The sequence below is a fragment of the Columba livia genome, chromosome 11 (genome assembly GCF_036013475.1).
Source record: "Columba livia isolate bColLiv1 breed racing homer chromosome 11, bColLiv1.pat.W.v2, whole genome shotgun sequence".
Classification (NCBI taxonomy): domain Eukaryota; kingdom Metazoa; phylum Chordata; class Aves; order Columbiformes; family Columbidae; genus Columba; species Columba livia.
The window spans coordinates 17,744,715-17,767,089 of record NC_088612.1 but is presented as its reverse complement, the minus strand read 5'-3'; the positions used below and the strand labels follow the sequence as shown (position 1 = coordinate 17,767,089).

At 56.6% G+C, this 22,375-nt stretch overlaps 2 protein-coding genes across 2 annotated transcripts; both read left to right on the top strand.

Moving 5' to 3' along the window:
• Positions 1–113: 113 nt before the first annotated feature.
• SNUPN (snurportin 1) lies at positions 114–8,893 on the top strand. Its single transcript, XM_065076194.1, has 8 exons — positions 114–407; positions 557–713; positions 1,433–1,537; positions 1,660–1,756; positions 2,332–2,429; positions 2,738–2,815; positions 4,439–4,519; positions 7,852–8,893. Exons 1-8 carry the CDS (start codon positions 256–258, stop codon positions 8,179–8,181), a joined length of 1,098 nt encoding a protein of 365 aa, XP_064932266.1. The 5' UTR covers positions 114–255; the 3' UTR covers positions 8,182–8,893.
• A 2,393-nt stretch (positions 8,894–11,286) lies between these two features.
• Positions 11,287–22,355, top strand: PTPN9 (protein tyrosine phosphatase non-receptor type 9). The gene is made up of 13 exons (XM_065076161.1): positions 11,287–11,648; positions 15,082–15,225; positions 15,639–15,728; positions 15,841–15,965; positions 16,702–16,807; positions 17,393–17,503; positions 18,208–18,536; positions 18,930–19,023; positions 19,121–19,190; positions 19,605–19,683; positions 19,890–20,040; positions 20,138–20,345; positions 20,580–22,355. The coding sequence occupies exons 1-13, from the start codon at positions 11,616–11,618 to the stop codon at positions 20,804–20,806; spliced, it is 1,767 nt and encodes a 588-aa protein (XP_064932233.1). The 5' UTR covers positions 11,287–11,615; the 3' UTR covers positions 20,807–22,355.
• The last annotated feature ends 20 nt before the right edge of the window (positions 22,356–22,375 follow it).

Genomic DNA, 22,375 nt, shown 5'->3' with positions numbered 1-22,375 from the left:
CCTGCCCGAGGTGTCCCCCGCGTCTCTGCCCGGAATGTCCCCCACGCCCGTGCCCCGAGTGTCGCTTCCCGGTCCCCACCCCACTCCCGACGGGAGGGGAAACTGAGTCACGGCGGGGAGGGGGGCACGGCTTCTGTCCGGTAGGGGCACGGAGCCTCCTCGCCGCCAGGGGGCGTTGCGTGGCGCCCGCGGCACCACCTCTCCCAGCCGGGCGGAAGTACGTCATGACGCGGCGGGCGTGGGGCGCGCGTTGCCATGGAGGAGCTGAGCGCGGCGCTGGCGGCTGGTGTGGCCTTGGCAGCGCCCAACAGCCCCGCGGCCCCGCACCCCCGTCTGGCCGCATACAAGCCCCGCGGCGGCCCGGGGCAGGCTGAGCGCCGCCAGCGACTCCTCCGCCTCCAGAGAGAGTGAGCTCGGCTGGGGCTGGGCAGCGGGAGGCCGGAGGAGGGCGGGTGGGCTTGTGCTGGGCCTGCCGGGCGGCGCGGGGCCCGGGGTGTGGGGAGCGGGGCTGGTCTGCCTGCCGCAGAGGGCGAGCCGGGCTCCTTCCTCTCCCCAGGAGGCGGCTGGACTACGTGAACCATGCCAGGAGGCTGGCAGAGGACGACTGGGCTGGGCTGGAGAGTGAGGGCGAGGACAAGGAGGGGGAAGATGCAGAGGAAGAAGAGATGGACGTGGACACTGGCAAGAAGCTGCCCAAGCGCTATGCCAATCAGGTGGGGGGCTGCCTGTCTCCCTGGGTGGGGAGTGAGTGTGAACGCGGGGTGGTGGATGTGGGGTGCAGAACAGGCATTGGGATGGCAGCGCTGGGGCTGACCTGTCCTGCGTGGCTTGGTGCACAGGGAGGAATTGCGCCTCAGTTCTGCCTCCCAGACACAGTGCATACTGATGGAGGATGGGTGGAGGTGGGTTGCCTGCGTGCTTTTGGAAATTTCAGCTCAGCTGGTAGTGTTTGTATCCTGTTGTGCAGCATGTGATTTTCATTTCTGCCCATGTCTGGGACACTGGGAAGGAAGGGAAACCTCGGCTGGTGGGTTTTATTAGCCTTGGCTGCCAGCGTTTCAGGTGATTATAGCCAGGCAATCTCTGAAGAGGTCAGCTTGTTTCTAAGCTCTGCCATGTATTTATAAACAAATAAAGTGGAGACCAAGGTATGGGGGTGTTCAAGCAAGGGCTATGAGCCCCATGCCATGGTGTGACACTTAGTCAGCAGCTGGGAAGCAACAGAAAGACCTGGGGGAGAGTCTGTTAATGCAAGTTGGTTGAGGAGAAGGAGGGAGCCCCTTTGGTGCTGCAATGCAGGTTGCCTTTGCAGTATGCAGTGCAGCTCTAGAAGCCAAGTCAAAACCTTCTTGCTGTCAGTTTTCCATAACTTTGGGACCGTTGCTGCTAACTGCTTTTTTTTTTTTTTCCCCCTGTCTGTCTGTCTCCATAGCTGATGCTGTCTGAATGGCTGGTTGATGTCCCCTTGGATCTGGAGCAGGAATGGGTTGTAGTGGTGTGTCCCGTCGGGAAGAGGGCGCTAGTTGTGGCATCCAGGGTAAGCAGCAGTAGTGGTGATGTCTCACCAGCTGGTAAAGGACCTGTACATGTTTCCCAACCAACACAAGACTGGTCTGTGTGTCTTGCTTGACTTCTTTTTCCTCTCCTGTTTCTTCACAGGGCTCAACAGCAGCTTACACCAAGAGTGGATTCTGTGTCAATAGGTTTCCTTCCCTGCTGCCAGGCGGGAACCGGCACAATTCAACGAGCGAGAAAGGTGACGGTCTGAGGAGGTATTTGGGATAGAGAGAAGGGAATAGGCTGCTGCTCCCCGTGTGTGCGCCAGCAGACTCAGTGCTGCCCCTGCAGCTCACACGAGCCCCACGGCTGTGCTGGGGGTGGTTTCAGGCCTATTTGCATATCTCTGGGGGTAACTAGACGTGGACAATCTCAGATACCTTTATACTAGATAAAAACATATTGTAATTAGGTGCCTGCTTAAGTGACACTCTTAAGCTCTGTCATCTGACAGCTGTGTGCAGTGTGGTCTTTCTTAATACCTCTTGCAGTTGCTTTCCTGCCCTGAGGAGGCGTTACTGTTTGATAAATGCCACTTTCTGAAACAGGCCCTTGCTTGCTGTGCTTCTGGATGGTACCTTTGTAGCCTTGTTGGACTCCTCAGGCTAAAGGCTTTTTGTGGTCGCACCCCCTGTTAGTGGAACGGGGTCCCTCTGCACCTCGCAGCTTTACAACAGTGCAGGCTTAAGGCGGGAGAGACTTCACCTGGCTGTTGCCCATTGGGTTGGGCAGTTCCTGGAGTGTGTCTGGAGCTCGCTGTGTTTGTGTGTGCAGTGTACTGCATCCTGGACTGCATCTACAACGAGGCAGCGCAGACATACTACATCCTCGATGTGATGTGCTGGAGGGGACACCCCGTTTATGACTGTCAGGTACTGAATCTGCCCCTCCGTGCTGCCCTACCCTCCCTTTTCTGCCCTGATCTGCGAGCTGCTGTGCAGCCAACACTGGGCTTAAGCTCCCATGCAGTAGCCCCTGTGCAGCTTGCGGGCTGCTGGAATAATGGGGTACATCTTTTAGGGTACACGGGAAAATGGCAGAGTTTGGGGTGTTGGCTGGTTCCGCAGGTGAAGCGGAGATGGTAAATCTCCTGGGTGAGGGCAGAGGAATGGAGATGCTCGGCGGGTGCCAATCGATGATGCGTGGTGGGTAGTCGCTAAGTCTCTGCCTCCTTTCACAGACCGACTTCAGATTCTTCTGGCTCTTCTCAAAGATCCAAGAGGAGGAAGGGCTGGGAGAGAAAAGCAGGATTAATCCAGTAAGTTCTTTTGTACTGGGAGGAGAAGGAGGGTGGGGGGTAAAGCTCTTCTGTTCAGCAGGCTTCAGCACTTTCTTTCACAAGCGGAAGCTTTCTTCTTTTTTTCTCCCCCCTCACAGATCAGGCTTCAAAGTGTACTTCTGATGAAACAGGATGCTATGTTCAGGATGTAAATAGAACCACTGAGTATTGTAAATGAGTGTGGGTTTGTGTTGTTTTTTTTTTTTTCCTCAGCCAAAGTGCTGAGGGAGATCGGATTGCAGTGTATCAGCTAACTTCCATGCCGTTTTTAGCTTTCCCTAGAAACGGAATGGAAAACTAGTGTGGTTTCTACAAGGGGGAGCATTGGTCGGCAGTGGGACTACAATGGGATTTATTCTTGCGGAGTCTTGTGGGCTCGCAAGGCAAGGGGAAAGGCTTGGAAAGCTTTAGCCTTCCCTCCTGCTTAAACTAATAATTGAAATTGTGGGGATGGATGCTGGATTGCCACCTGGCGTCCCTGCTGAGCAAGGTTAAAAACTCTTCCTTTGAAGACTTAGACATGGAGGTCAGACCTAAAACACACAGCAGCTTGGAAAGTGATTTTTGGGGGTGAACATAAGAGATTTGGCATCCTGACTTATAGGGCAGGTTTTGCAAAGTGGGACCTGATGGCGGCGTGCCCCCCGTGTGTGCTCAGACACAGCGAAGCAGAGCAGCTCCTGTGGGTTGAGCAGACTGATCATGAATATGGATGACCGCTCCTCTGCCAGCAGCAAGGGTATCTGTATTTGAAGAACATCCTGCTCTGACTCCAACAAGAATATCCAGAAGACAACTACCTAATGAAGGGGGGTCGTTTCAGCTTCCATTTCCTGGGTGGAAAGATTTGCTTGGCTGAGCCAGCAGCCTGGAGCAGACAACTGTCTGCTTTGCATCCTGCACAGAGGTCATCACTTTCTATTTTGGTTAAAAGAGCATCTCAGGGTCAGGTCTCCTGAAAACTCCTCCCTGCAGTCTTAGATCCTCGGAAAAAATGGTATCAGGAGCCTGTTGGAGCTGTGCACTGTGTCTCTGCCATCTGCATCTCTGATTTTTGCGCTAATTTTTGGAGGTTTTCATGGAGGCATACCCAGTTACTCTAGTGGGCTCTGACTGACACTGCAGGACAGCTTGATCCTGTCATTTTGTCTCTAGATCTGGGGTTTGCTTACAAATTGCTGTTCTGAATCACATCAGAGATCTGTTCATCCCAATAACCCATAGTAATCACAGAGACCAGTCGCTATAGATAGAGTAAGAAACTGGGGATGCCTGTCATGTTCTCTCTGACTTCATCAGCCAGTGGTTGTACCCAGCCCACGGAGTTAATGGCCACCAGGGCACTGCCTTTCAGGAGCTGGTTTAATCATCTTTTGAGCCTGTTTGTGCAGGAAGGCCAGCAGTTTAATGATGTGGTCCCTGCTTGAGATCTCTCTGGTTACTTTATCTGACGCCTGTCCCTCACCCTTTCCCTCTCATGCTGGATCTTGCACTGGGGGAAACCCTTCTGTCTCAGCTGCCTCCACACCAGTGCTCAATTCGGTGACTTGTTCCACTTTAGGCCATACTGTTGTCTCTACTAATCTTTTCTTACTCTTTCAGTTCAAATTTGTGGGCCTGCAGAACTTCCCCTGCTCCTCGGACAGCCTGTGTGAGGTGCTGGCTATGGACTTCCCCTTTGAGGTGAGAACACACAGGTGGTGCCTGGACTTCAGCCTTGGAGGGAGAGCTGGGAGAGAGGCAGTGCTGGGAGAGGGGTGCACCAGGTGTTAGCGATGTGTGCCTGGGGCGTGCAGCTGGGGACAGGTGGCTGGGAGGGGTTCAGATGAGTCTGTCCTCCTGCAACTGCTACTGGATCTTGTGGAGGGGCGAGTGTGAGTTTGGCTTTTTGCTTTGGTACAGAGCCAGCAGCTTCCTGCCTTTGGCTCCTGCTGCTCTCTCTGAGGTGGCCATTCCCCCAGCAAGAGTGGCTGAACAGGACACCTGCGTTTTCTTCAGCAGCTTTAGAAGTCAGGGCCGTTGTGCTGTTCAGCCCTCTCTGCTGAGAAGGGCAGGACTGGCAACTTGATGTGCTGCCCACTTCAGCTCCGTGTGGTTGTGAGCAGCGAGTCAGAGGCCTTTGTGAAATGGCTCATGCTGCTTTTGGCTGCCCTGGCTGACTTGGCACTGAAGCAGAAGAGGCTGGAGGAGGTGGTGGCATTCCAGCACAGCGTCAGTGACAAACATCTGGGAGCCAGAAGCTGCGGCAGTTCCTGCAGAGTGCCCAGTTTCAGCCCGAGGTCAGGAACAGCCTATATAGCGGTTGTTTGTCCCGCTAAGCCAAAAGCCGTGTTGAATTGACTGTGCCTCTTGTGCTCTCCCAGCCCAAATTAGCAATTAACGTAAGAGCAGGTTTAAATTTAAGGGACGCTAATCTGGCTGTGAGGGCTGACTTTGCTTGTCAAAGCCAGGACAGTCATTAGAGCCAGAAAGTCCCAGCCTTTTGCTGGTCAGTGCCAGACCCCACTCTGGGGAATGTTGAGAAGACATCCCAGGTTTCCTCCAGCTAACTTCCTCAATTACAAATGCTTTGTGAAACAGTGATTCCCGTCTTTGCTGCAGAAAGCTTCATTCCTTCCTGAGGCATCTGCTCCCATGAGAAAAGGCTAAGGAGTATTACCCTGCTGTGGTCAGAGCAGAATCATTTGAGCCTGCGAAGGAGACTGTTGTGAAGTGCCATGGGAGGGAGATGGAGTTTCTCAGTATCTCCCTCGTAATCCCGCTGTGATTTGCCCCCTGGTTTCTCTGATACATTGGGGTGTGACCCCAACAAGTGAAACGTGGTGTCATTTGCCTCAAAGCAGCCGGTAACCCCACAGAAACTGTGGTGCCGCTTCCAGGAATGAAGGAAACAGTGGGTCTCTTTGTGATGTGCCGCAAGAGGGAGCCCAAGAAGTCCCCGTAAATAGCTTCCACCAACAGCACGTAATGAAAGAAACTTTGCAGAAGGCAAAATAGAGCTTTGCTGTAGGTAGTGCAGTATCACTGAGGTGTCCTCAGGCCTGGGCCCAGCATCTTGTGAGCCTTGTGAGGATCTTGTGCATGTGGTGGCAACAGACATGGTCAGTGCTTTCAGATCTGGGTCTTCAGAGTCAATCTGTAAACTTGGAGTTAGGACCTGATCTGCTATATTCAGTGGAAACTTTTTTTCCGCTGAATTCAGTGGACTTCAGATCCATTGGCTGGCACTGAATTTGAAATGTGTTTTGGAGTGGATCATAAGAGCTACTACTGTCCTACTCGCAGATTCGAGTAAAACAATGTTCAGGTTTTCACAAAGGCAGGGGGAGCCAAAATCTCAGAGAAACTCCGGTGTGAAGGAATAAACATACTGTTAAGCACCTAAAATCTGAAAAGCGTGGCTGTGAAACGTGAAGTCCTGCCAGGCCGGTTTCTCATCACATTCGGTTGTTTAGGGACAGTGTCAGCCCTTACTCTGATGTGGCTGGTGTCAGTGTGATGACTCAGGGTGGGGACCCAGCCAACGAATTAAATAAACTGGAAGGAATATGGGAGTTGCAGTAACTTAAGAGAAATCAGGGGCAGGAAGAATATGACTGAACTCTCTACCAGGCTGAACTCCTTTGAATTCTCCAGCTTGGGGAAGATCTTTGGAACAATCTGGAAGGCAGAAGCCTTTCCAGGATCTGTTCTTTACCAAAACATTCCTGTGGGTGCTGGAGAATCCCCGTTTCTCATCAAATGCTCTGCACCCACAGGAATGGGCTGGATGTGGTGCCGGGGTGCTAGAGATTCTGGCTCTTCCCAAGCCTTCCCGCAAGGCAGGGGAGGGAGAAGCTTTGTGCTTTACATATCCAGAGGGTTACACAAGCTCATCACAATGTTTACTGGTCTGGTTTTATGTTTTCCTAGCACAGGAATCTCCCTTTTTCTGGAATTATTTTGCAAGATCTTAACAGTGACTGAAAATTGTGGACAGAGGAGCACAAGCTCTCTCCTTTCTGCTGGAGGTTAGCATCTGTGGAGCAGAGATGGATGGATGTTGCTCTTTGCTCAGCTTGGCTCGCAGTCCAGCGTGGCAGCAGAATATCACCTTGATCTGCTTGGTTCCTCCGTGCCTCACCTCACTGCCAATATAGGTGCTGTTCTGATTTATATATTCTGGGGGCTGTAGGCTCAGGGAGGGGCCTGGGGGCAATTCAGCCTGAAGTGGGCTCTTTTTCTGATCTGCCCACTCAGCCACTCTTACCTGTAGGCAAATGGCCATTTCGGAGCTTGCGAGGCTGAGCTAAGAGCAGCACCATCTCCAGCGTTAGGCTGGCAGCAGGATCTGACCTTCAGGAAGCGCAGGAAGAGGAGGTGAAAATCCCTTAGCGTGGCAGGGAAGCGGGGAAAACATCAGCCAGCTGCAGTATTGCAGAGTGTGGAAATAGTAGAACTCTTGTGGAACAAGAGTTCAGGCCTCAACCTTCAAAGTCCTGAGTGCCCTTAACTGTCATTGATTGCTGGAGAAGTTCTCTCTTGGGAAACATGAAGAATTTATTTTGCATAAGCCAGCTGAAAGAGCTGTAGCAGCGTTACGAATCAGGGCTCCTTGGCGTCACGCGCTCTGACTAATTACTCTCCAAATGTATTATTTAAAATAACCTTAATCCAGTAAAGTGGCCTTTCTGTGTGCTGCCTTATTCAGAAACCTGATGACTTTTCTGCAGAACAAGATCATAGCAACCAGAGGAAAAGTGCTGGTCTGTGCCGACATCGGGCTGAAATCATTTGCCTTTGATAATTTAAAGCCATCCGGCAGTTGCTGGGCTTGTGCTGATCTTTCAGGTCAGGAGCTCTGCAGGTTTCTTCTTTCCCTTCCGCTATTTATTGCACTGCTTGAGGGGAAAAATGATCCAGCTGGTGGTTTTGGCTTGTAAATGGAGAGCGGTGCTGTCGTCTGGCACTGTCATCCACCTGCAAAAGCCTGCGGCTCTGGCCTTTCATTCACTCTCTCTCTCTCCTCTTTACAGGTTGATGGACTTCTCTTCTATCACAAGCAAACCCACTACACCCCCGGCAGCACCCCGCTGGTGGGCTGGCTCCGGCCCTACATGGTACCCGAAATCCTCGGGCTTGCCGTGCCTGCCACTGTGCTCACTGCAAAACCAGACTATGCTGGGCGTCAGCTCCAGCAGATCATTGAGAGCAAGAAAAGTAAAAAACTGGCAGCAGAAAAGGGTCAGCTGAGCAGCGTGGTGGCTGCAAGGAATGGACATTACGAGCTGGAACACTTGTCTACCCCTCAGCCAGCAAACTCTCTGGAGGGCCAGGATGGAGCAGTGAGCCAGATGGAGAATTAGGCTGGTGGGACAGACTGGTTGGGTAAGGAGAAAGCAAAAGGTTCCCCGCTGCTCACTGTCACTCGCGCTTCTGGACAGGGGCAAAGGTAATGATAGGATGGTTTCATTTAAAGGGCACAAAAGTGGAATATCTTGTTCCAAGTGCAACTGGACTTTTTTTTTTTTGGTCGCCAGGGCTTTTGTGAGGCCCTAACAGGATCGTCTGGTTCTTTGCTGAGCCAGTCTCGCGTTGGGAAACAAAATTATCTGTCCCCACACTGCAGGGTTCCCGGTTCCCCTCCTGACCCTGCTTCTGTTAAAGCCTCTGGCAAAGCTCCAGCATAGGAACAGGGCTCAGGCCCCCGACGTGCAGCTGCTGCTCAGAACCCTGGCCCCTACGGCAGCTCTGGCCCTGGAAATCAGGGCATTTCAGCCTTTGATCCAGCTGTTTGCTCAGGCCTTCTCAATGAAGAGTTTTGTGGTCAAGCTCCTTCTGGTAGCAAAAAGTTTGCAGCAGGCTGCTGTAAAGCCAAAGGCTGGGCTTTCTACACCCACGTGTTACTGAGAAAAACTAAATTTCCTTGCATCACAGCAGGCCGTGCCTCCGAGCACAGCTTTGTGCAGCGTGAGCCTGTGCTGGAGGCTTTTCTCAGTAGGGGGAGGAAGGAATGGTTTCGCTCTGAAAAACGCTAGCATTGATTGTGCCAAATAAAAGGTTTCTCAGAAAGACAAATTCTTGAGTGTCTTCCTGCTACCTAAGGGTGGATGCGTGCTGTGCCTCCCAAATAGGGATTGAAAAACTGGTTACAGCACTAACTGGAGCGGAGGAAGTGCTTGTGCGGGTTTGATTCTCTTCTGCACACTGAGGTGCTTCGCTCCCTCCCCACCGCTGCCCCTTTTATCCCAGCCCAAGCCTGCTTTGCGAGCACCAGCTGCTGCTTTTCCCCAGTTTTAGCAGGGACGAAAGGATTGTACTCACCATCCCCGGGTTGTTTTGCAGAGGGAGATTAAAAGGCCAGAGTGGGGCTGCTCTCGCCACGGAGGGGGCAGATGAAACATCAGGCTACATGCAGTGTGGAGACATCTGTCTGTCTATGAAAATGCCCCCAGAGGAGGGCCTGGGCCCAGGAGGAGATCCTGAGAGAGGGGGTGGCTGCCTGCAGATAGCGGGGACACTTGTATCCTGCCCTCACCCCCCCATTTTTTCCCAGAAAAACACTTGTTTCTGTGCCAAGCATGTGGCTGTGTGTGATCATGTGTCTGTGCAGCCGCTATTGATACCAGCAGGCAGCAGGAACTGGCTAACTGGGGCTGGAGCTGGAGCTGGCTGTGGGAGGGGGCTGGCCTGGGCTCCCCCTCCCCGGGAGTGAGGAAACAGCACCCCGGCTCCACAACACTTGCAAGCGGCCAAGCGTGCCTCAGGCTTTTTTAAACGGCTGCTTACTCTATTAGTATTTTTGTTTTTTTAGCATATGAAGCAACTGGCCCTGGGGAAGAGGATAAACACCTGGGCTGCCTTGTCCTCCCTGTCCCTCGAAGGCTCAGGGCTGCTCTGGCTGGCAAAGGGCCGCAGGGAGAGCCTGGGGCCAGGAGACCGGCATCCAGCCTCTTATCAGTGTAGTTTTCCTTCCGTCAGGCAATTAAACCTGGAGGTGGGCATCTGGATAGAAGATTTGTGCATCCCTCGGGGCAGAGAAAGCTGCAGCTCAGGTTACTGCCTCCCTGCTGCCCTCCAGCAGCCTTCCAAGGTCCTCCAGCCCCGGGAAGGGAGTGGGCAGGAGAGAAAACGCAGCTGAAGAGGAGCTGCCTTCAGCTGCGTTCTCTGGTCGGAGGAGAGCGAGAGGGAAGCAACCAGAGCTTTCCGCCGGCTCCAGATCATGCCGCATAGTTTCCCTTTTAAAAGCATGAGCTGGGCTGGAGAAATAAATATTTGTGTTATAATTCCTGTTGGAAACCAAAGGCCGTGTTTGGAGAGAGGGTGTTAAACGGAAGTAACCGGGGCCAACGCAGTTTTGTTGCTGTGACTGTTTTATTTGCTGGGTGTGATCCCACTCCCAGCTGTTCCCTGCCCAGCATCCAGCTGGAACAGGCGGCACAGTCGGTGGTGACTGAGAAAGGGTCATCCCTCCGGGGCTTAAACTTAGTCTGGGACAGGAGCTCAACCTGTAGATGTGGCCTGGAAGCTCTGGAGGAAAGACAGACAGCCCGTGAACCTGCATCCAGCTCAGGGCTCAGCTTCTTCCCTCTGTCCTTTCTTCCATTTTCTCCGAGTTAGGTGCAAAGGCTTTGGCTGTGGGCATGTTGCCAACACAGTCCTCAGCTCAACAAAATGTCCCCCTGTCCCAGGGCCTGGCTTTTTGGTAAGGCTGCTCCCCGGGGTCCCTGCTCCTTCCCAGCAGCCCCTCCAGAGGAGCATCGTGACTTTCCATCCAGGTGCTGACACCCGCACCCAGCGCTCTGGGGATCGCAGAGGAGGGAGAGCAAAGAAACGGCTGGGAACGCTGGCTGCCGGTCCGGGCTGCCCGCAGGGGAAGCCTGGAGTACCGGGAAGGGAGGATGGCGCTGCCGGGAAGGCCGGCGAGTGAGGCTGCAGCAGCGGGGCGCTCCGGAGAGCTGATCCGTGGGGCCGGCTGCCCGCTCCTGGCCCGGGGTCGCTGCTCGCGGGGCTTGAGGGGTACAGCACATATTCAGAATTAACAAAAGACTAATTTTGGGCCGCGGGGAGCTTTGCTCGGCGGTGGGCTCACACAAATACACAGCACAGCCTTTGGGTTTCTCCGAGGTCCCTGTAAGCCTGGCTGCGAAGGTGTCCCAGGCGGGAGGGCAGAGCACGGGGGGTTCCAGGCGCCCCTTTCCAGCGCTGCCCCTTGCTCGCCTCCCCGCTGCCCGTGTCTCCGCCGCAGGCAGCGCGGGGGATGCCAGGCAGGGCTGCAACCGGAGCTGGGGGATCCCGGGAACGCGCCGCCGGCAGAGCCAGCCCGGGGCGTGGAGGGGCAGGGCCGGGCCGAGTTCGGCGGCTCCATCCCGGCAGCTGCCGCCCCCCCGCCGGGCCGGGCTTCCTGTCCCCCGCCTCCCCCTGGCCGCCCGCCCGCCGGGCCGGCCCGGCCCAGCCGCGGGAGGGGAGGGGGCTGCGGGCGCTTCCTGCCGCCGCCCCCGCCGGGGCAGAGCGGAGCGGGGCGGGAGCTTAGCCCGGCCCAGCCCAGCCGAGCCGCGCTTTCCCGGGGCCAGCCAAACTTCCCGGGGGGCTGCGAGATATAGATATATATATTTTTTTCTTTAATTTATTTTAAATTTTTCGGTACTCTCGGCGGGGACCCCGGGGCGGAGCCACCCTCGCCGAGCCTGCGGCGACCGGGAGGGGCCCGTGCCCGCAGCGCCGCCGGCCCCCGGGGATGGGCTCCGGCGGAGCGCCCGCCGCTTAGCCCGGCCCGGCGGGGCCAGCGGGGCCGCGCAGCATGGCCGCGGAGCTCAGCGCCGAGGAGGAGCAGGTAGGTCCCGCGGCTCCCCCTCCCCGCAGCCGGGCTGGGCTGGGCAGCACCCCGTGCGCTGTCCCCCCTCCCCATTACTTGTGTCCCCCCTTTGCAGCGCCGTTTATTTCCCAGCGAGGCGGTTCTCCCCGAGGAAAGCCCTATCTGCAACCCCCCTCCCCCCAAACCAGCGCAGCCCCCAACCCGCGCAGTTCCCCATCTCCATAGGGCTGCTCGCACGGTGCGCACCCCAAAGGCCTTTACCGGGCCTGTGCCGTGGGTGTCACGGCGAGCAGGGATGCTGCAGCGTGGCGTTGGGGTCATGCCCCCCCAAACTGGCGTGTCCCCCCCGTTGCCAGCGGCCTCTCCTGCCGGGCCTCCCCGCCAAGGGCAGGCTGGCGTGGGGATGCGTGTGCACGCGCTTCCCACGCCCCAGGCCTCCCGTGACGTCCCGGCTTCCTCCGCCGGCCTTGCGTCACCGCGGGAGGATGTTGCTGGGCTCGGGGAGCGGGGGCCGATAACCCAGCTGGGGCGCATGGGATGGCGAGAGCAGCCTCTGGCTCTCCCCTCCTTGATCCTCGTCCCCGGGGATGCCCACCCGGCTCTGCATCCACACCCTGAGCCACGTCTGCCAGGCTCCCCGCTGCATGGGGACATGGAGCCTGGGAGCTGGGACCAGAGGCTGCCTCCAGTCCAGGGTCCCCCTGCCCCACGGTGGTGCTCAGGCTGGCTGAGGGCACAGCATCACATCCGCCACCTTGCTGGCCTTGGGGGCTGCAGTGCGAAGGCGAAAGGGGCCAGGTGGTCAGTTTTCTGTTTGGTTGTTGGCTTTTCTTTTTCAAAACATCCTTTATTTCTACGGGAGGGTTTTAGGAGGGTGGGTACAGAGACCTTGGGTTCCCAAACCCCCCGTGTCCCCCGCAGGGAATGCTCACCCAGAGCTGGAAGAGTCTCCCACAGCCTGTGCTGGTGCTCGGGAAGTGCAGCTCTCACAGGCTCTCTCCTCCACCACACCTCCCTGTTATCAGCACAGCTCTGGTACTGCCATCTCCAGGGTAATAAAATCTCCAGGAGTGGGGTTGTTCATGCCCCATGTCCCCGCAGGTGCCTGTGATTTGCATTTCCCATGTCAAAGAGGGGGCAGAGCTTCCAGCAAAGGGGGCTTTAGAAGACCCTGCTCCAGCATGGAGGCTTGGTTTGCAGTGTGTTCCAGGAGAGGGATCTAAGGTGTTTGCTTTGTGCGTGAATATCAGAGGGAGAAGATGAGGAGATACTTGCAGTAATGTTCCAGGTTTGGATCGTCAGACTGGGGTGGGAAAGGCTGCCCTCAGTGGCTTGGGAGTCAAATAGTGGAAGTTTCTCTCTTTTCATGGGTAAGCGCTGGTTGGGGCTGGGACATCCCCTTCCTGTCACCCCCTTGTCCTCCTTGGGACCATCAGGATTTCTTCCATTTGCTCTGTTCTCGCCCATTACTGACAGCTGGGGGGGAATTCACCCCTCTCCTTTCCCTGCCAGCCTCGGGATGTCTGCTGCTCCGTGGGACCCCCACAGTTCCCTCCCCAGCCTATCCCAGAGGGACCAAACCAATTTTCCTTGGGGGTTTCCAGCCCAGCCACAATTTTCACGGGACTTACTTCTGTCTCCGGGTTTAAGGAGGAGGCTGGGTTTGCTGCCTGGGGGAGGAGGGCTCAAAGAGCCCCTGTGTTGCTGCGGTGGTGGCTTTGTCACCACCCTGCCCTGGTGCAGCAAAGCAGGGACTTCGATGACGCCAGCGCTCCAAAGACCGGCATTGTTCAAAGCGCCGTGCCGCAGACCATTTTGCTGCCGTCACTTGCAGAAATGGGTCTTTTTTCTGCAAATCTTTCCTCCCTGTTTGCGGGGAGTGATGTTCTTGTGGCTCCGGGTTGTGGGCCCTGCAAAGCCAGTGCTGCTCCTCAGGGGTCTACCCCGTTGCAGAAAAAAAAGCCAGCGTCCCTCGTGATGGGTGCTGGAAATGGGATCATGTGAAGTGCGATGGCATAGATGCTGAAGAAGGAGATCTGAACCACCCCTTGCATCCTCTCCCTACCGCCGCTGTGCCCCTTGGGGTGTTCCTCCCATCATCCCAAGGTGTCCTTCCCGTCATCCCAGGGCATATTTCCCATCTCAAGTCCATCCAGGGGCAGCGGGAGTGTGCCTGGTGCTTGCCTACATCCCCGTGCCACCCTGTTCTTGCTGGGGAAGGAGCATCTCTGCTGTTACTTTGTATTTGTGTCTCCAGCCCAGCCCCAGTGTTTGGGCAGCCGGGGGCCCCAGCTGCTGGCAGATCCAGCCCAATTCTGTGAGTTCCCTCCTGACCATTCTGCAGGGCTCTGATACCCAGCTAGGGAACTTCTGGCTGTGGTGTGCTGGAGTCTGGGCTGGCCCTTGTCGGCTGACAGTAGCCCAGTGACCCAGTACTCCTTCCAAAAATGCCTCCTGTGTTGCCAGGCCAGCTGCGGAGACCCCTCGGAGGAGCTGAGCTCCTTCGGCTCATCCCGTGAGAGGCGCTCGCTGCCGCCGCCAAGCCTTGTGCCCCCGATAAACCCTGGCCCTTCCCTTCCTCCGGTCGGAAGTCATTAACGCCAACGAGCTTTTCTGGCTGAATAGCTCCTGGTAACTCCTCCGTGACATCCAACACCGCCGCCTGCCTGCGCGCCCTGCTCTGGGAGCCAGCCTTCAGCGCTCACTGTCTCTCCTCCTCCTCACGCTCTCATCACCATCCTCCACTCTTGTGAGGATGGAAATTACTCCCGTTTGAGGTGTCTGGGTGAGAGTGGGCATGTCAGGGACATCCCCCATCCTGCCCGCATCCTTTGACTGGGAGGCTGGGCCGTGCTGCCCCATGTCCCTTGGGGCTCCTGGGTGGGACAGGGGGTCACTGCAGCAGAAAGAAAAACTGCTTCGCTTTGCATGGGACCCTCGTGGACTGAGCCCTTCTCTCTGATCCTCTGTGGCCGTGTGAAACCGTCCTGACTGGATGAGCTGGTCTGTGTCCAGTAGCACATCGAAGCGTCAGCTCTCGGTGCCGGTCCTGCTCGTTACCTGTGTCCTCATGGCTGGGTTCACCGCTCCACGGCGGAGCTGCAGCCCTGGGAAGCTGCTGCCAGGCTGCTGTGTCTGAGTGGGAGTTTGCCACCTGTAAAATCCTCCTTTTGCTCCCCCTCTCCCTTCTGTGAGTCTCCCCCAGCCCTAAGGCCATGTTTCCAATGCCAGCTCTCCTACCACTTGCTCCCTCCCCACTGCCCTTACCCCTTTCCCAGTACCTCGCACACAACTCCCCACTTCACCCGAGGAGCTGCAGGGTTTGCCAAGTGCTGCTCAGCCCTGTCCGTGCCCTGAGGACCACGTAGCTCCCACCGTGAGCAGGGATGCTCCTCGGGCACTCCTTCTCCTCCCACCCCATCTCACTACATGTCCCTTGTCTCTCCCGCAGGCAACCAAGCAGTTCCTGGAGGAGATCAACAAGTGGACGGGCCAGTACAATGTGTCCCCGCTCTCCTGGAACGTGGCCGTCAAGTTCCTCATGGCCCGCAAGTTTGACGTCCTGCGGGCCATCGAGCTCTTCCACTCCTACCGGGTAAGCAAGCGACGCCGGGTCAGCCTGGTCGAGGCTTTCTGTGCTGCGAGAGATCTCTGATCCAAGCACAACCCTCCCTCTGTTTTTTTTCCTTTTTCCCACTACCTTATGTGTTTGATCCAGCTGGAAAATCCTTTTTCAGCCAAGGCAAGTCACCGTGGAGATCTTGCCGACCCCAATTCCCTCCCCTCTGCTGAGAGAGGGGTGTGTACCTGCAGAGCATCCCCCCATTTATAACAGATATATACACCTTTCCCATCCTGGTTTTGCAAAGCTGCTTTTCTTCCCACGCTGGAAAATGGTGCTGTGGAGCAGAGGTTTCCCTGGTGGGGGATTCCCACAGAGGGCTGGGTGCCCCACGGGGACATGATGGGGCTGGGGTGCTCATGGTGACACTGGCTCCCTGCCCACAGGAGACGCGGCTGAAGGAGGGAATCGTGAAGCTGAAGCCACACGAGGAGCCGCTGCGCTCGGAGCTGCTCAGCGGCAAGTTCACCATCCTGGTAGGCGGGGACGTGACCCCCCCAAATTACCCCAACCTGGTGGCTTATCCCAGCTCCACTCCGCGTGGACACCCTCGGGTGCTGCGGGGACCTGACCTTGTTTCCTCACCAGAGCGTGCGGGACCCCTCGGGAGCCTCCATCGCCCTCTTCACGGCCAAGCTGCACCACCCCAGCAAGAGCGTGCAGCACGTGGTGCTCCAGGCGCTCTTCTACCTGCTGGACCGTGCGGTGGAGAGGTGAGCAGAGACACTGTGACCGATGGTGGCAGGTCCATGGGGAGCCCTGTCCCTCTCAGGGGCAAGGGGAGGTGCCGCTGCATTCGGAGGTTTTGATTAAGTTGCTCCCAAAGGCTTTGCGGGGAAAAGAGGTGCCGTCGCTGCTGTGAATGTGAATCCCTGAAGGTGAAATTGTGGCTGCAGCTGTCTGCGAGCCTCCTGTCTCTAGTTATTGGAGAGAAGGGGTCACAGCTCCCCATGGTGTGAAATTCCCTGTCTTCCGCCACTGTGAACTCCAGCCAGTCATCCTCATGGAGGCATTCAGCAAGGAAAACAAATCCCCTGAGCCAGGCTTTTTGCAGCCTTTCCCTGCCCACATCCAGGACTCAGTTTAGCAAAGCCCCCAGTTCCTGCAGGAGACAGCCCTGCCGCCGGCGAGACGCAACATGAGCCCTGCCAAAAATATAAACCTGGGACATCCCATTCATCCTCCTGGGCTCTTTCCATTTCTGAACTTACCCATCACAGGCGGTGCAGCTGAGACAGGCTTAAGACACGAGCCAGGCTTAAATAAGGGTGGTAGGAAGAGGTGGTAGAGCAGCTGGGAAATGCAGAAGTGAGCTTTGGGTCTGTGAGTCCTTCTGGAAGCACAGAAGGGGATTTTTTGGGGTCAGCAGGCTGAGGATGAGGTCAGCATGGGGCAGGAGCTGAGCAGCTGGATGTTGCGGGGTTGATGTTGCTCTTTGCCTTCTCTCAGCTTTGAAACCCAGAGGAACGGGCTGGTGTTCATCTACGACATGGCAGGGTCGCAGTACACCAACTTCGAACTGGACCTCAGCAAGAAGATCCTCAACCTGCTGAAGGTAATGGCCAGGGGTGACCTGGTGTCTGGGGATGTCACACGGGCCGCTCGCTCATCAAGTACATGAAGTCCTGTGGTTTTGGCATAAATTTTCGTGGCTGCCCATGTCTCGGCTGAGGATCAGCGGCTGCAGCCCTGCAGGACCTCGGGAGGGCGCTGGGAGCTGCGGTGTCCCGCGGGTGGGGAATCAGCTGTCCCTGCACTGGATTCCTCTCACAGCTGCTGGCAGCGCTGCTGGGAAAACAGATGCAAATTATTTTTCAATCGTGCTGGCATTTTGTGCCTCCTCCCTTCTCTGGAAAAAAAAAAGAAATAACAGTAAATATTGGCCGGGTGTCTTCTCTGCACAATCCCAGCTCCCGGGTATCACCTCTCCCACGCGGAGCCAAACCCTCTGCCTGCCTAATTCCAAGGAAATAATTTGTTTCCATATCAGAACATAAAAATATGCAGGGCCGTGGGCTGCTGGCTGTGTTCAAGGCGTGCTTCGATGTGGCATTGCCACCTCACGGTCCCTTTGGTCATCACCTCTGCTGGGACATGTCCCCCGCCCGGCAGCGTGGGTCTGACCCCCTCCTACCTGCAGGGCGCCTTCCCAGCTCGGCTCAAGAAGGTTTTCATCGTGGGAGCGCCCATGTGGTTCCGTGTGCCCTACTCCATCATCAGCCTGCTGCTCAAGGAGAAGCTGCGGGAGCGGGTGAGCGGGGACCCCTTCGCGGGGAGGGCTGAGCCTGTTTTCCTCTTGGGACAGGGTGGTGCTTGTCTCCCCCGGCCACGTCCATTGGTAGCTGCTGATCCCAAATCTGTGGGAAACGGAGCCTTTCTCAGCCTCTTTAGCTGGGGCCAACCTGTTTCGATATTTTCAGCAAATTATCTTGAGCCCCTTTTGAAATCACCTACGGTTTCTTCCTCTGCGGTGAGGCTGCCAGCAGCAGCAGAAAGTGGAGGCGATGATAAATGTTTAAAAGGAAAGGAAACCTCAGCTGAGCATGTAGGAGAAAAGGGAAACTTAAATACCTGCGTTCAGGTATTTGGCAAAGCCAAAAATACCTAAAAGAGTATGCTCAGCATCAACCATGCTGCTGATAGAGCCCGTTTCCAGCCCAGTGCCTCCCTGAGCTGGACTTTGCCCCTCTGTCTTTGGAAGGAGCTCAGATCTGCTTGCAAATTCAGAGCTGCATGTCTGTGTGGGGTATATGGGGGGCCAGCCCCGGCCCCACTGCTGGCGTTCCCCTGAGTACCCTCCCAGGGCAGGGGAGGAATGGGAAGCCCCTGGTGCTGTTGGGAGAAAACTTGGGGCTCCGTCAGGATCATGCCAGACTTGATATCCCTGTCCGTGTCCCCAGCAGACCCTCTCCATCCTTCTGGGAGTCACCCCTGCTCCTCCTCTTCCTCCCACAGGTGCAGATGGTGAAGATGTCAGAGCTGAAGGAGCACCTGCCCCGGGAGTGTCTCCCCGAGTACCTCGGGGGGTCCCTCAAGCTGGACCCTCTGAGCTGGAACTGCCGGTTCCTGCCCCAGCAGAACGGGCACCCTGACCCCCTGGACGAGCTCATCCTGGTGCCGCTGGTGGCCCCCAAAGATAATGGCTCTGTCCACGTCCCCGGGCCCAAGTCCCTCACCCTCCAGGAGCTGCTGGATCACGTCAGCCGCAAGCAGAAGCGTGGCATCTACGAAGAGTATGAAGATATTCGGCGCAGGAGCCCGGCCGGCACCTTCGTCTGCTCTTTGTGAGTTTTGGGGAAGGAGTTGGGTGCGGGCCAGTTTGGGGGTCCCCTCTCTTATTCCAAAAACGCTGGGTCCTCCCTCTCCCTGCACTTCTGCTGCTCGGTGGTGATCTCTTTGGGGTGCAGTGCTTTGGGTTAGCAATGGACACCCCCAGCCTAGTGATGCTTCAAGCCCCCTTTGTGGCTCCCGCAGCCTGCGGGGGCAGGAGGGAGCTGCATAGGGGACAGCAGGGACAAGGACCTGGCCGGGACTCTGCTTCCTGAAGGCTTTGGCCAGGCGATGGCAGCAGAGCCCAGGCTCCAGGCGCCAGTATTGTGCGGAGGGAGGGATGCTGCCTTTCCCTTCCCGCCTGGAAAACATCTCTGCTTCCCTTTCCCGCATGCCTTGCCTCCCAGGGCACCCTACAACCAGGAGAAGAATCGGTATGGGGATGTGCCCTGCCTGGACCAAACCCGAGTCAAGCTGGCCAAGCCGTACAGCCGCCCAGAGGTGAGCCAGCCCGGGATAGACACTTGGGGTCCCATCTGAAGCCATCCCAGCCATGGGGCTCCCGAGGGCTCATGCTGTCCTGCTTTTCCCTCCCCAGCTGACTGACTACATCAATGCGAGCTTCATGGATGGCTACAAGCAGAGGAACGCATACATTGGGACCCAGGGTATGGCCCCGAGCTGCTGAGGGGTCATTTGGCTGCTGATGCACATGTGGGCTTCACCTTCCTGCCCAGCAGCAGCCAGGGGCTGCAGAGGGGGAGGCACTGCCTGGCAAGCCCTTCCTGTCTCTGGGTGGATTTACTCCTCTCTGAGTGGATTTACTTACTCCCCTCCTGGTACTCAGTGAAAGGGAGCAGATTTTTTCCTGGAAGAGGGCAAGTGGGTCTGTCCTCCTTCAGCTACCTCCCACAAACAGGGTCCTGAGCAGACCCCTGCTAGCAGCAGCAGTGGCAGCCCCCTCCTCCTGCCCCTGCCTCCAGCCCCTGGCTTTGCCCCACAAGCGTCTGCCCGAGGGCGAAGCAGCACAGAGCAGAGAGGAGGGATCAGGTTTTTGGCTGATGCGCGGGCTGTTCCCACAGGGCCTCTGGAAAACACCTACGGTGACTTCTGGCGCATGGTATGGGAGCAAAACATCCTGGTGATCGTGATGACGACCCGGTGAGTGCCCTGGGCAGAGCACAGCCCTGTTTTTCTTTGCAAAATGTTGGCTGAGCAGCGCTGTGCTCTCTGCAGTGGCCCTGCAGCCACAGTGCCAACCAGAGCCCTGCAGGGTGGGGACACCACATCAGGCATGGGCCAGGGGACATGGGGCATGGTCTTAGCAAGGTGAGGAGGACATCACCAGCTTGTCCTTCTGCTCCCAGGCTGGAAGAGGGAGGCAGGAGAAAGTGTGGCCAGTACTGGCCCCTGGAGAAGGATTTCCAGGTGTGCTTCGGTGCCCTTACCATCACCAACCTGGGCATGGAGAACCTCAACCATTACAAGAAAACCATCCTGGAGATCCACAGCTCAGAGGTGTGTGGCTGCAGGGGGAGCCACAGGGGTGCCAGAGGTTCTCTGTGGCGAGGGGCAAAGGAGAGGAGAGGGTCTAACCCCTCTGCTTTCCCCACAGACCAGGGAGCGGCGGTTGGTGTCCCATTTCCAGTATCTGAGCTGGCCAGACTATGGCGTCCCCTCCTCTGCTGCCACCCTCATTGACTTCTTGGGGGCCGTGAAGCAGCAGCAGAGAGTGGCAGTCAGCGCCCTGGGACCTCGTTTCAAGGGTCACCCAGGGGGACCCCCAATTGTGGTGCACTGCAGTGCTGGCATTGGCAGGACAGGTAAGGGGTGACCCCACTGCTTGGGTGGAGGTTTTTGGGGTGAGGGGGCAAGTCCAGCCTCCCCCTGCGGCATTTCCATCCCAGGAACCCATGGCTGACCGGGGCTGCATGTCCCCAGGAGTTGCTGTGGAAGCTGGGGTGTCTCTGCCTTGCCCGTGGTCTCGTGCAGCGGGGCAAACAAGGGGCAGTGATGGCTCTTGGGTGGCTGACAGCATCCCTGTTGTTGTCCTCAAGGTACCTTCTGTGCACTGGACATCTGCCTGTCCCAGCTGCAGGACGTGGGCACGCTGAACATCTATCAGACAGTGCTGCGCATGAGGACCCAGCGCGCCTTCAGCATCCAGACCCCCGAGCAGTATTATTTCTGTTACACCGCCATCCTCGAGCACGCCCAGCGCCAGGGCCTCCTGCTCCCCAACCACAGCCACGCCGCCCAGGAGAGGAGCTCACCGGGACACTGAGACCCGCCACCTCCCCACGGAACCCGCTTCCCGTCCTCCCGGGGCCCACCGGGACGCGGCAGAGCTGTCGGGGCAGCGGTGCTGGAGCAGGCAGCTGCCCGTCCTCGGCCATCAGCACCGCCGTGGAACTGTGCCTTATTCAAACCAAACAGTGGTGGAGGACGTGGTGGGAAGGGGCTCTCGCTCCTCTCTGCAGTATTTCTGTTGGGGGTTCGGTTGTTCGGGGAGGTGGTTTTTCTTCTTTTTGAGATGTGTTGTTGTTTGTTTGTTTTTAATTTTTTTGTTGTTGTTGTTGGGACCATCTAAAGTGTATCTAGAGAATGGGCTTTGCAAAGCCCAAGTTAAATGTATTTCCAGTCCTGGCCTGGGGTTAGGAAGAGGCACCTACTTCAGTCTTACCTGCCACTACGTCTGTGTGTCCCTACGTATGTGTGTATGTGATATATCCTCACTGTGCCCAACCGCAGCTGTTATATAGATACATATATACAAGCACCCGCTTTAGCAGCTCCTGTGGGTCCCTGCTCTCCTTCGTCTCACTGCTGTGATCCCTGGAGTGATGAGGTTGGTCATGGCTCTGTCTTGTCTTCCCCCCCACCCCCTTTTCGTCCCCTGTCCTGCCCCTCGCGGGCAGCCCTGGGACCCGGTACCTGCTGCTGTGCCCATCCCACAGGATGCTCGGCCGCATCTCCTCCTTGTCTCATCTTCCCCATCCTCGTCTCTTGCTGGGAGAGGGGCAGCTCTGATCCCGGGGGGAGGATCTCTGGAGGATTTTGGTTGGGGGGTGAGGGGCTCACCGGCATCCCCTGCCCATTGGGGCGCAGCCACAGGAGTCACTAGGTACGAGATGACGGGGACGGGGACCAACCAGTTGTCTGGCTTTCCCGAGCTGGCAGTGGGGACCTGGCTCTGCGGTGAGTCACGGGCTGCGAAGGCGCTGAGGAAAAAGCCAAAACCCTCGGGAGGTGCTGAGCTGACCTTGGGGAGCAGCACCCACTGGGACACCACGCCGGCCCCCCCTGTGCTGCCTGGGGAGCCGGGGCCCACGGTGCCTGGGCCCCCATGACTTTATACTGTAATAAGCTCTTTGAATGTGTATATTCTTATTTTTTTATAATCTGTGGGGGTGTTTTGGTTTTTTGTTTATTTCTGTTTTGGGTGGGGTTTTTTTGTATTTAACATTAACTTGATCCAAGCCAGAGCCAGAAGTATTTGTAAATGTTCCTATTTTGCTCTTGTTCAGAGAAACATTTTTGTTATTACTTTGGGGGGTTTTGTTTTGTTTTTATTTGTATCAACATATATAAATACACTACCAGTGACCGGTCCTCTTAGCTCTTGTGGTGGAGTTGGTCAGGGGCAGGAGTTCAGGGCTTTGCCTACCCCACAGTCCCCATCCTTGGGGGAACACTGACCTGCCACAGCCCCCCCAGCACTTTGGGGACAGAGGGATGGAAGCGGAGATTAAAGGAATGGAGTTGTTGAGCACGTCTGGTGTTGTTTCCATGGCAGGTACTAAAAAAACAACATTAAAAACCAACCAACCAAACACATTGAAACATGTTTTGC

Excerpts from the sequence above, each read along its gene's own strand:
- SNUPN (XM_065076194.1), top strand. The coding sequence starts at position 256 with ATGGAGGAGCTGAGCGCGGCGCTGGCGGCTGGTGTGGCCTTGGCAGCG. Across the intron at positions 714-1,432 it reads CCAAGCGCTATGCCAATCAG|CTGATGCTGTCTGAATGGCT; the intron begins GTGGGGGGCTGC and ends CTGTCTCCATAG. Across the intron at positions 2,430-2,737 it reads ACCCCGTTTATGACTGTCAG|ACCGACTTCAGATTCTTCTG; the intron begins GTACTGAATCTG and ends CTCCTTTCACAG.
- PTPN9 (XM_065076161.1), top strand. The coding sequence starts at position 11,616 with ATGGCCGCGGAGCTCAGCGCCGAGGAGGAGCAG. Across the intron at positions 19,684-19,889 it reads GTGATCGTGATGACGACCCG|GCTGGAAGAGGGAGGCAGGA; the intron begins GTGAGTGCCCTG and ends TTCTGCTCCCAG. Across the intron at positions 20,346-20,579 it reads TGCTGGCATTGGCAGGACAG|GTACCTTCTGTGCACTGGAC; the intron begins GTAAGGGGTGAC and ends GTTGTCCTCAAG.